General features: G+C 41.5%; 1 protein-coding gene across 1 annotated transcript in view; it reads right to left on the bottom strand.

The window, feature by feature from the left end:
* LOC110499114 (thyroid hormone receptor alpha-like) overlaps positions 1–7,789 on the bottom strand; it is a 33,600-nt gene extending 25,811 nt beyond the window's left edge. Inside the window, exon 1 of the mRNA XM_021576029.2 lies at positions 7,575–7,789. Within this exon, the coding sequence (XP_021431704.2) occupies positions 7,575–7,606 (32 nt within the window). The 5' untranslated portion in view covers positions 7,607–7,789. The remainder of the gene's footprint in view (positions 1–7,574) is intronic.
* Positions 7,790–12,337: the final 4,548 nt, after the last annotated feature.

Genomic DNA, 12,337 nt, shown 5'->3' with positions numbered 1-12,337 from the left:
TAAAAAATTACAGAATTTTCTTTAGGAATGTAGTGGAATAAAAGCAAAAGTTTTCAAAAATAGAAATGCTAAAGTACAGATACACAAAGCAACTACTTAAGCGGTACTTTAAAGTATTACGTACTTTACACCGCTGCCAATGTGAGGATGCACAGAAATCCCAAAATTTGTATGGAGTTTTTAGTCAGGTTATTTGTTTGCAATACGTGATACATAGGAGAGCTTCATACACTGTTTATTCGAAAGTGGGGTTTGAATAGTGTGAGGAGACAACATATTTGGTGAGAATCACAACATAGGGTATACAATAAATGATAGCTTTTAAAGGAGCAGTAGCCTACATTGGGTGTACAATTTTCAATTACAGCACTATTTAATTGGCAGTTATTCCGCTGTTGTTTATTTTGTTACTATTAACACGTATATATTATTGGTATTATTCGATTACAATTATCATTTCATCTTTTAACGAAATGCAATCTATTAGCTTCCAAAATGTAAGTAGGCATATCTAGATGTCCGATAACACGTTCTGATTAAATGGCTTGTCCTGTGCTTTGTAAAAACCCAGAGTGTATTGAGTGAATGTAGGAAAAAGATCGTGGTTCCTTTCTAAACATAGCGATATGAATGCAAAGAGGACTCGGGCCACAAAATGGGTGTAGTGAACTGGCAAATATCTGAGTCCTCATTGAAAGGCAAGGGCAGTGTGAATAGAAAGAGAGCTCAGTTATTTACCTTTTTTAACGCCAAAGTTCACTTTAAAACTGACAGCGCCTTAATTCAATAACTACTAGAATGGCCATGACGGTTATTCTGACCATTTTTTATAGTTAAATTGTATAAATATTCCATAATACATTGATAAACGAATGCATTTATTATGTTAAAAGATTTTGTTAACCTCAGGTTCACGAAATGACTTGATTGATCCAGAAGCGCATAGACTGTAAATACTAAAATAAGATGATAGTGTATTTTCGACTGTAAGACAAGTCTCCCGCCCAGCTGGCCCGTTCAGACTACACCTTAACTATATCGAAACTAATTTCACACACATACTAATACGAATACGAATAATAGTAATTGATGTGGCCTAAAGACAAGATTACATTTACAATAGTCAATGATGGGTGACAATAGTATATATTGTCGAATAGAAAACGAAGAGACTTGATGTCCTGCATTGACAAAGAAGCAAGGCGCTTACCAAATAGCGCTACTTCCATATCATCACACAGAGGTCCATGCAGGCCAGACATTTTGATTGCTATACCATATCTGAAAGTGCAGATGCCAAGGTTTCTAATTAACCTTTTTTTTTTTTTTGCCAAAACTCTGTACAATTGCGCGGATGGTCACTGTTTTAAAATATAACTTTTTTTTTCTAGAATAACCATATTTCCATGTATTCCTCATGTGAGTAGGCTACTGGTGACAATCAGCAATAGCCATTTGGGATATTCCATTATATTAATAAATATAAATATATTAATATATGAATATAAATTAATAAAACTTGGAGTAGGCTACACAGTGAGAGCGTGCATAACGTACAATGGCAAGCCCAAAACGAAAAGGACGCACGTGCTGCGTTAGCCTTGCTTTCAAGATCTGAATGAAAACGGACTCAGATGGCGGGGAATAAATGGATCATGAGATCTCTGATGATTATTATTCTGATTCGTGGTGAACGGCTTTCCATATCTGGGAAAGGATCCGTATCGGGCAGCAGGTGAGCGAGAGTCGGATAATGTTTCAGATCAGATGGCATGGCTGTATGAGATGACAGGAGGATGGAGAAACTCGCCGCTGGCCTGTTGCTGTGTTTTACAACATGCTCGATTTGGCTGCTATCGACGCACACGTGTTGCTCAAGCAGCGGATGAACAACACCCATGAGCAGGAGAGACTTCATCATGAGTCATACTGTATCGTCTACAGTAACATAAACCAATGAACATGTTATGTTCTTTTAAGTATTTACATTTTGTATTCTAGTCTTAGCTAAGACCTTCATAAACGCAAACAAATTACATTGTCACGAAGGGGGGTCCAATTAGCCCAGGCTTTTCTAGTTGAATGGATTTATTGGACTGGTGGCTATTGGGGCTCTTCGAGGCCCGGCATCTACTAAATATGCAGTCATGGCGCTTTGAGGATGGCATGCTCAGAACGTTTTTGTCTTTTATGAAATTTGTCCGAAAGTACTGCTAGAGTGTAAAATACACATATTTAGGAGAAGTCAGGGACAGGTGGGTTCAATGTTTTTATTGAAATGAAGTTATTGAAATTCCAAAATTGAAAACGGTCAGATTGACGGTCTTGGCGGATCTAGTGTTAAAGAGGACCGAGATGGTTCTTTTGAGGAGGCGAAATGTAAAAACACCCTTAAATGTTTAATAGAGAAATGGCTAATTGGGGCAATAAAAAAAAAATCAAATTAAATTCAGCACTTGTAATGAAGCGCATGTGATTTGCGACTCTGCAAACCCAAACAGGAATAAAGTGACTTATTTTACAACAGCGTGAGGTCATTTGACACTCAACCAAAAAGGGCCACAATAACAAGTAGACACGTTTATAGGGCTGCAATATATATGTATGACTGCTTTCATGCTAGATATGACAAGATGAGAGACCGGTAAAAAGTTTTCAGACAGGTGAAAAGTTTTCAGACCCCTTCACTTTTTCAACATTTCTTACATTGCAGCCTCGTTCTAAAATTAATTAAATATGCTTTTTTTTCTCATCAATCTACACACAATACCCCATAATGACAAAGAAAAAAACATATTTTTTTGTTGTGTGCAAATATGTTAAAAATATATGTTCCATTGATCATCCTTGAGATGTTTCGACAACTTGATTGGAGTCCACCTGTGGTAACTTCAATTGATTGGACATGATTTGGAAAGACACACATCTCTCTATATAAGGTCCCACAGTTGACAGTGTCAGAGCAAAAACCAAGCCATGAGGTTCAAGGAATTGTCCGTAGAACTCCGAGACAGGATTTGGGGAAGGGTACCAAAACATTTCTGCAGCATTGAATGTCCCTAAGAAAATGGTGTCCTCCATCATTCTTAAATGGAAGAACCACCAAGACTCTTCCTAGAGCTGGCCACGCAGCCAAACTGAGCAGTCGGGGGAGAAGGGCCTTGGTCAGGGAGGTGACAAAGCTCCAGAGTTCCTCTGTTGAGATGGGAGAACCTTCTAGACGGACAACCATCTCTGCAGCAATCCACCATTCAGGCCTTTATGGTAGAGTGGCCAGACTGAAGCAACTCCTCAGTAAAAGGCACATGACAGCCTGCTTGGAGTTTGACAAAAGGCACCTAAAGGACTCTCAGACCATGAGAAACATGGTCATTCTCTGGTCTGATGATACCAAGATTGAACTATTTGGCCTGAATGCCAAGCGTCACGTCTGGAGGAAACCAGGCACCGCTCATCACCTGGCCAATACCATCCCTACAGTCATGCATGATGGTGGTAGCATCATGCTGTGGGGCTGTTTTCAGCGGCAGGGACTGGGAGACTAGACAGGATTAAAGGAAAGATGAACAGAGCAAAGTACAGACCTCACACTTAGGAAAAGGTTCACCTTCCAACAGGACAACGACCCTAAGCACACAGCCAAGACAACGCAGCAGTGGCTTCGGGACAAGTCTCTGAATGTCCTTGAGTGGCCCAGCCAGAGGCTGGACTTGAACCTCGATCAAACATCTCTGGAGAGACCTGAAAATAGCTGTGCAGTGACGCTCCCCATCCAACCTGACAGAGCGTGAGAGGATCTGCAGAGAAGAATGGGAGAAACTCCTCAAAAACAGGTGTGCCAAGCTTGTAGCGTCATACCCAAGAAGACTCCAGGCTGTAATAGCTGCCAAATATGCTTCAACAAAGTACTGAGTAAAGGGTCTGAATACTTATGTAAGTGTAATATTTCAGTTATTTATTTTTAATACATTTGCTAAAATGTCTAAAAAACTGTTTTTACTTTGTCATTATAGGGTATTGTGTGTAGATTGATGAGGGGGAAAAAATGAATCCATTTTAGAATAAGGCTGTGAAGTAACAAAACGTGGAAAACTTTCCAAATGCACTGTAAACCCTGGATTGCTGATGCTATGTACTGGCCATCGAAAGGCTTTGAAGCTACAGGTCGGCCATATTGGCACTCCCAGTAGGAGCAGTCCTCCATTGGACATAATAGAATTCTACAGTATTTCAAGAAAATGTTTCAAGGATAAAATTACATGTATTTAACTACTTTGTTGTTGTAGTGGGGACAGTATCATTAGTGATCCGGTCATGGCTCACATCAACACCATCTTCTCAGAAACCCTAGACCCACTCCAATTCACATACCACTCTAACAGATCCACAGATGACACTATCTCTGTTACACTCCACACTGCCCTTTCCCACCTGGACAAAAGGAACACCTTCGTGAGAATGCCGCCACCCACCCCACGCCAACCCCTCTTTTACGCTACAGCTACTCTCTGTTCCTCATATATCCATAGTGACTTTAACCATATCTACATGTACATACTACCTCAATCAGCCTGACTAACCGGTGTCTGTATGTAGCCTCGCTACTTTTATGGCCTCGCTACTATATATAGCCTGTCTTTTTACTGTTGTTTTAGTTCTTTACTTACCTATTGTTCACCTAATACATTTTCTGCACTATTGGTTAGAGCCTGTAAGTAAGCATTTCACTGTAAGGTCTACTACACTTGTTGTATTCGGCTCACGTGACAAATACACTTTTTAAAATGTTTTATTCATTGACTACAGCTCAGCATTCAACACCATAGTGCCCTCCAAGCTCATCACTAAGCTAAATACCTTCGGAATGAACACCTAACTCTGCAACTGAATCCTGGACTTCTTGACGGGCCGCCCCAGCTGGTGACGGTAGGCAACAACACATTTGCCACGCTGACCCTCACCACGGGGGCCCCTGACGGGTGCATACTTAGTCCCCTCCTGTACTCCCCGTTCACCCACGACTGCGTAGCCATGCACAATGGTGGTAGGCCTGATCACCGACAACGATGAGACCGACTATAGGGAGGAAGTCAGAGACTTGGCAGTGTGGTGCCAGGACAACAACCTCTCCCTCAACGTGGTTAAGACAAAGGAGCTAATCGTGGACTACAGGAAAAGGAGGTTCGAGTACGCAACCATTCACATCATCAGGACTGTAGTGGAGCAGGTCGAGAGCTTCAAGTTCCTTGGAGTCCACATCACCAACGAACTATCATGGTCCAAACACACCAAGACAATCGTAAAGAGGGCTCGACATTGACTATTTCCCCTCAGGAGGCTGAAAAGATTTGGCATGGGACCTCAGATCCTCAAAAAGTTCTACACCTGTACCATCGAGAACATCCTGTCTGGTTGCATCACCGCTTGGTATGGCAACTGCTCGGCATCCGACCACAAGATGCTACAGAGGGCAGTGGGTACGGCCCAGTACATCACTGGGGCCGAGCTTCCTGCCATCCAGGACCTCAATACCAGGCGTTGTCAGAGAAACGCCCTAAAAATGGTCAGACTCCATCCACCCAAGTCATAGACTGTTCTTTCTGCTACCACACGGCAAGCGGTACCGAAGCGCCAAGTCTGGGACCAAAAGGATCCTCAACAGCTTCTACCCCCAAGCAATTAAACTGTTGAACTGTTAATCAAATGGTCACCCACCAAACTATTTACATCGACCCCCCCCCCCTTTATTTTATTCTTATCTATTAAAATGTTTTGCACTGACTCTCTTGCACAGTCTCGATGTACACTCACAGGACTCTAACCCCACACTCACACATACTACACTGACACTCCAAAACACACACACACACACATGCATGCATATTGACATTCCTTCACACTCTTCACATACGCTGCTGCTACTCTCTGTTTATTATCTATGCATACATAGTCTCTTTATCCCTACCTACATGTAACCAGTACCCCTGCACATTGACCCCTTGTATATAGCCTCGTCATTGTTGTTTTGTGTTACTATTTTTCCTTTAGTTTATTTAGCAAATTCTTCTTACTTTTTAAAAAACTCTGCATTGTTTTTATTTGTATGTCTAGCTGACATAATACAATTTCAAAGTATGTACGAACGTGTCTGTAATATAATAAGCCTATCAGAAATGTTTGTAGACATTAATAAAGGCATTTCTATTGCATACAAAATACTTTTTACAATGGTGGGGGAGTACCAAGATGGTGGCATGGTGGCTTCTACAAGGCGCCCCATATCAGTCATCTAGTATGTATATATCAATCATCGAGTGCCACTATGGGATGAACCGATAGAACATGTCCAGCTGTAACAACAATGCAGCAAGTATAGCGTTGTCATTGGGTGATAGCCAACGGTAAATGTCACTCCCAGCTTTGGCTTCCTCATCAAAAGCCATCAGATATGCCGATGCCCTGGGTGATAGCCATCAAATTGTCAACCCACTGACAGTACAGCCTCCCACCCTGTGGCCTTCTGATGCTGCCTGTGTCGTACAACTACACAAGCATGCACAGCACTCACTCACACACACACACACACACACACACACACACACACACACACACACACACACACACACACACACACACACACACACACACACAGAACAACACCACTTAGTATCCTGATACATACACACAGAGACAGAAAAAGTTCCGTCCCTGTTTTCCCAACCAGGGTCTTCACATCTGCTACGCACACACGCACCTACTCACGACCCCCATCGCCCACCAACCCCACAAATAAAACGCCCAACGGGGCGGCAGGTAGCCTAGTGGTTAGAGCGTTGGACTAATAACCAAAAGGTTGCAAGATCAAATCCCTGAGCTGACAAGGTAAAAATCTGTCGTTCTGCCCCTGAACAAGGCAGCTAACTCACTGTCCCTAGACCATCATTGAAAATAAGAATTTGTTCTTAACTGACTTGCCTAGTTAAATAAAGGCTAAAAAGTCAATAAATTTACTCTAGGGATGCCACTGCCACCTTCCAAGCCTCCATTAACAACATCACACCTCAGGTAATCCATTCAGAAATACACAACCTCCATCATCACAGTCAAGCAGACAGAGACTGAGGAGTGATAAACTTTAGCGGACCCCTCAGAAGTAGCTAGCCTATAGCGTCCAGTCCCCTCTTAACGCTTTCTGTTGTGCTCTATCAAAAAAATGCCCTTCAGAGCTTCACAGCTCAAGTCTTCTGCTGAGGCGAGAGAGAGTGAAAAAGAAGGGGAAAAAAATACTGTGCACGGATCTTTTACAAAACAAACAAATGATTTCACATTTAAATGGTGAGGCTACACATTTGTACCATTAGGGGGCCAAGTGCCTTGTCGGAACCTTTAAAGAACCCTTAAAGTCTTGCTTTCTTTACTCAAGTAGTAAAGAAAGCAACATGACCTATTTCCTATGTACCATCATTCCTGTGCCCAAAACTACAACAACACAGCAGACCCCCAACAACACCAACACGAGACAATTCATCTGCTAAACAAAAGTTGACAGTCCAAAAAAGAAGACCATTTCTGACCTTATGACGCAGTGCGAGTGTAGAATATGCATGGCGAGAAGAGTTGCTGGCCTCAAACAGCGCTGGCAAATACGAGTCACATCTACTGTACACTGACACTGCTGCCAACCTTGCTATGTTTAGCTCTGAAAAGACCTTGGCTCGCTAGCACACACACCCACTCTGCCTCTCTTTTTCACTCTCTCAGTCTCTCTCTCGCTGTATGAATCCCTGCAGACTCTCTCTGGCTGATCTGTTTCTCTGAATCCCTCCTACAATCTCAACGCTGTGCTTTTCACTGTCATTTTCTCACTCTCTCTCGTGTCTGTGGCTCTCACTCTCCTGTTAGACCCACCCATGCTCATGATTGGCTGTGGGCCAGCCTCTCCACCTGAGGGGTTGACAGCAGGTTTGGGGATGATTGAAGGTAGGCTGATATGGCAACAAACAGGTAGCTGTCAGCTCTGACCTCAAAGGCAGGCTCGATGGGTATATTCTTGTACCTCAGCGACGGAGCCAAAAGCTCAATATCTTGAAATGAGGGCTATTTCGAAACGTAGCTAATTGCCAACAACCCAGTTTTGCGCTTCAAAACAATTTTGAGGCAAAACAGAGATTGGCAATACTCGAGTGAAGAAACAACGAAGAAATATAATCAAACTTACAAGTAGATTGACTGACACCTTTAAACTGGCACAGATGTGATTTCGTGTGACTCAAGTTTTCGGGCACTGAAATACTAATACTAAAGGAAACAAGTTGTGGTACTTTCACGGAAGGCTGACTTTATTATACAGTGGGGCAAAAAAATATTTAGTGAGCCACCAATTGTGCAAGTTCTCCCACTTTAAAAGATGAGAGAGGCCTGTAATTTTCATCATAGGTACACTTCAACTATGACAGACAAAATTAGATTTTTTTTCTCCAGAAAATCACATTGTAGGATTTCTAATGAATTTATTTGCAAATTATGGTGAAAATAAGTATTGAGAGCAGGTCATACACACATGCACATCTGTCTGTCTGTCTGTCTGTCTAGGACTGGCCTCTTGTGGTGATGTGTGTGGATTGGTTTGAAGAGGTTAATCCTTGTCATTACTGACTTGAGAGAGAGAAAAAGAAACAAAGAGAGAGGGAAACAGCAAGCAATTATGATTCTGGTTATGATTGAGGCCCATGCCAAAAGGAAATCGTAACATTGTTTGTCTTACATGTCCAATGAATGCGTAACAAGATAACAATAGGGTACTACAGGCATTGTTGCTTTTCATATTGTTCGTTATCAACCTGAGCATCACATCTACTGCTATTCATTTCCATATGACACAAGGAAGTCATAAAAGCAATATTGAGAGGACAAAGCTCGTATAGCGAAGCCATGGTGGGAAATCCTGACGTCAGCAGGGCAAGGAAAAGCCAATTGGGCCAAAATCTTGTTTATGTCTCCAGTGACTTCAATTGCATTGTTTGGTATGGCAATTGAATTAAACAGAGCCACAGAGGCTGGAGAAGTTCAAGGAGGTCAAATGCAATGTGCTAGATGGCTGTTATCTATTCATAAAAAGGCTTGTTTGAATGGATCTCTCAACTGAAGTCGGTCGTTTTCAGACTGCAAAAATGTGTCGAAATACAAATGCTGTTGTCTTGTCTGAATGGATGTGTGCGTGCGTGCGTGTGTGTGTGTGTGTGTGTGTGTGCGTGTGTGTGCGTGTGTGTGCGCGTGTTAGATAGGACATTGCCTTTTTTGGCAAGGTTGAAAACCAAAACCAATAAGGAAACAAAAAAAGCTAATGCTAAGCCATTTGCTACCATCAGCACCCACAAAACCACAACACCTAATATTACTATATGCCATTGTTATTATTAAGGGCAATAGTACAAGAGCTACTCTCACCTTAGCAGTGCAGTTAAAGGGATAGATCAGCAAAATGCTAGATTTAAATTTGTGTTGCCTAACTTGAAAAGCAGGAGTGACTGCGGTCCACAGAGGCTAGTTTAACAAAAACCAAAGTGTAGATTGCAGTCACTCCTTGTTCATAGACTGCTTTCAAGGTAAGGAAACAAATGTTGCACACTCATAAGCTCTACCACGTACCTTTTTATTAATAAACAAACAATAATTTAGATCCTGACCTGACGAAGATCCTTGCAGGATCCAAACGTAGTTAAAAAAAAAAAAAAGAATCATTGGAATTTCGTAAAAATATCTGATTGCATTTCCAAAACATACAATATACCTGCAGTGAAGCCGCTCAACAACTGCACCACACAGTCATCCAACAGACTCCCATTCAGAGCGACACACAGAAGCATCCCGGGTCAATGCCCTGCTCAAGGGCAAGTCGGCAGATCTCCCACCAGGCCATAAAAAACGGGGACCCAAACCCTCCAAGATCCCCCTCCCACAGTAACCCCCAAAGAAGATTTTTTTTAAATAAAAAATAATAATAATAATAATAATAATTCCATTCCCCACCCCCAAGAACCCCCCAATGCACCAACAACGAAGAAAATTAACTAAAGAGAAAAAAGAAAAAGACAAAAGAAAACAGCAAACTTAAATGCAATAACAAAAAACAAAGGACATCAAGGACAACTGAAATCATAACAGCAATGCCAATTGTATATATCTGAGTGCATGTCTGGCACTATGACATATGTGTGTGTATGCGTGTATTTGAATGAGAGTGTGTGCATATGCATGTGTACAAACACCTGCACGGCATCAGCCTCAGCCAAACCGGCATTAGCTGTAAAAACACTGCCCCTCGGTGTCATTCAAACTTAATTTTTATTATGTTTTATTTTGACTTTACTTTTGACTTTTATCTTTGACCATCATTCCATCTCCCGCCCAGCAACTCCACTCCCACTTGTCTCCAATTCCACATCCCAACCCTCAGCTTCCCTCAACCCATCCCACTTATCTCTACTGGCCACCCTCTTCGGAAATTCATGTATCTTTCAACTATGCTGTGATGCTTAATGTACAATCTCAATCTATCGAATAGAATCCACAGATTGCGAGTTGAAGATAAATACTTTCACTAAGAGTATTAGTATATTAGTAATTGACTGACCTGGTCTCTCCAGATCTCCTAACAGTACTATTTCTAGGGTCAATTTCAGATCAACGTTATGCATTTTCAGCCATTCCTGAACCTGAGTCCAGAAACAGGCTACTCGAGGGCAATACCAAAATAAATGGTCTATTGATTCTGTATCCTCACAACAAAATCTGCAGAGTTTAGATGATTTTATGCCCTAAATATTCAACAGTTTGTTGGTGGCAAGAATTCTATATAATAATTTTTAGCTGAACAGCACGAAGTCTTGAATCTTGTGTTATTTTATATTTCTCATATATCTCATACACCCTGTACCATGAAATTGGTACATCAAAAATCTCTTCCCAACTATTTTGCAATCTGTATGGCACAGCTGTCAACATCTTGGTCTTCAAATGAAACTGGTATACTTTCCTATTTATGCAATTTTTATTCCTCCGGATTGAGCAGACCTTCCTGTACAATTCTAATAACTTCATGAAAGACATAACTCTACCATTACAATTTACAATATAATTTAAGACCAAAATACCCTTTTCAAACATCTTTCCCATAAATACAGGTAAAGTTGAAGTCGGAAGTTTACATACACTTAGGTTGGAGACTCATTTTTCAACCACTCCACACATTTCTTAACAAGCTATAGTTTTGGCAAGTCGGTTAGGACATCTACTTTGTGCATGACACAAGTAATTTTTCCAACAACTGTTTACAGACAGATTATTTCACTTAGAGTTCACTACATCACAATTCCAGTGGGTCAAAGTTTACATACACTAAGTTGACTGTGCCTTTAAACAGCTTGGAAAATTCCAGAAAATTATGTCATGGCTTTAGAAGCTTCTGATAGGCTAATTGACATAATTTGAGTCAATTGGCGGTGTACCTGTGGATGTATTTCAAGGCCTACCTTCAAACTCAGTGCCTCTTTGCTTGACATCATGGGAAAATCAAAAGAAATCAGTCTGGTTTATCCTTGGGAGCAATTTCCAAACGCCTGAAAGTACCACCTTCATCTGTACAAACAATAGCATGCAAGCATAAACACCATGGGATCACGCAACCGTCATACCACTCAGGAAGGAGACGTGTTCTGTCTCCTAGAGATGAACATACTTTGGTGCGAAAAGTGCAAATCAATACCAGAACAACAGCAAAGGACATTGTGAAGATGCTGTAGGAAACAGGTACAAAAGTATCTATATCCACAGTAAAACGAGTCCTGTATTAGCATAACCTGAAAGGCCGCTCAACAAGGAAGAAGCCACTGCTCCAAAACCGCCATAAAAAAGCCAGACTACGATTTGCAACTGCACATGGGGACAAAGATCATACTTTTTGAAGAAATGTCCTCTGGTCTGATGAAACAAAAATATAACTGTTTGGCCATAATTACCATAGTTATGTTTGGAGGAAAAAGGGGGATGCTTGCAAACCGAAGAACACCATTCCAACTGTGAAGCACGGGGGTGGCTGCATCATGTTGTGGGGGTGCTTTGCTGCAGGAGGGACTGGTGCACTTCACAAAATAGATGGCATCATGAGGAGGAATATTATGTGGATATATTGATGCAACATCTCAAGATGTCTCAGGAAGTTAAAGCTTGGTCAGAAATGGGTCTTCCAAATGAATAATGACCCCAAACATATTTCCAAAGTTGTGGCAAAATGGCTTAAGGACAACAAAGTCAAGGTATTGGGGTGGCCATCACAAAG

This window comes from Oncorhynchus mykiss, chromosome 20 (assembly GCF_013265735.2).
Source record: "Oncorhynchus mykiss isolate Arlee chromosome 20, USDA_OmykA_1.1, whole genome shotgun sequence".
Classification (NCBI taxonomy): Eukaryota; Metazoa; Chordata; class Actinopteri; order Salmoniformes; family Salmonidae; genus Oncorhynchus; species Oncorhynchus mykiss.
This window is presented reverse-complemented; position numbering and strand designations above follow the sequence as displayed.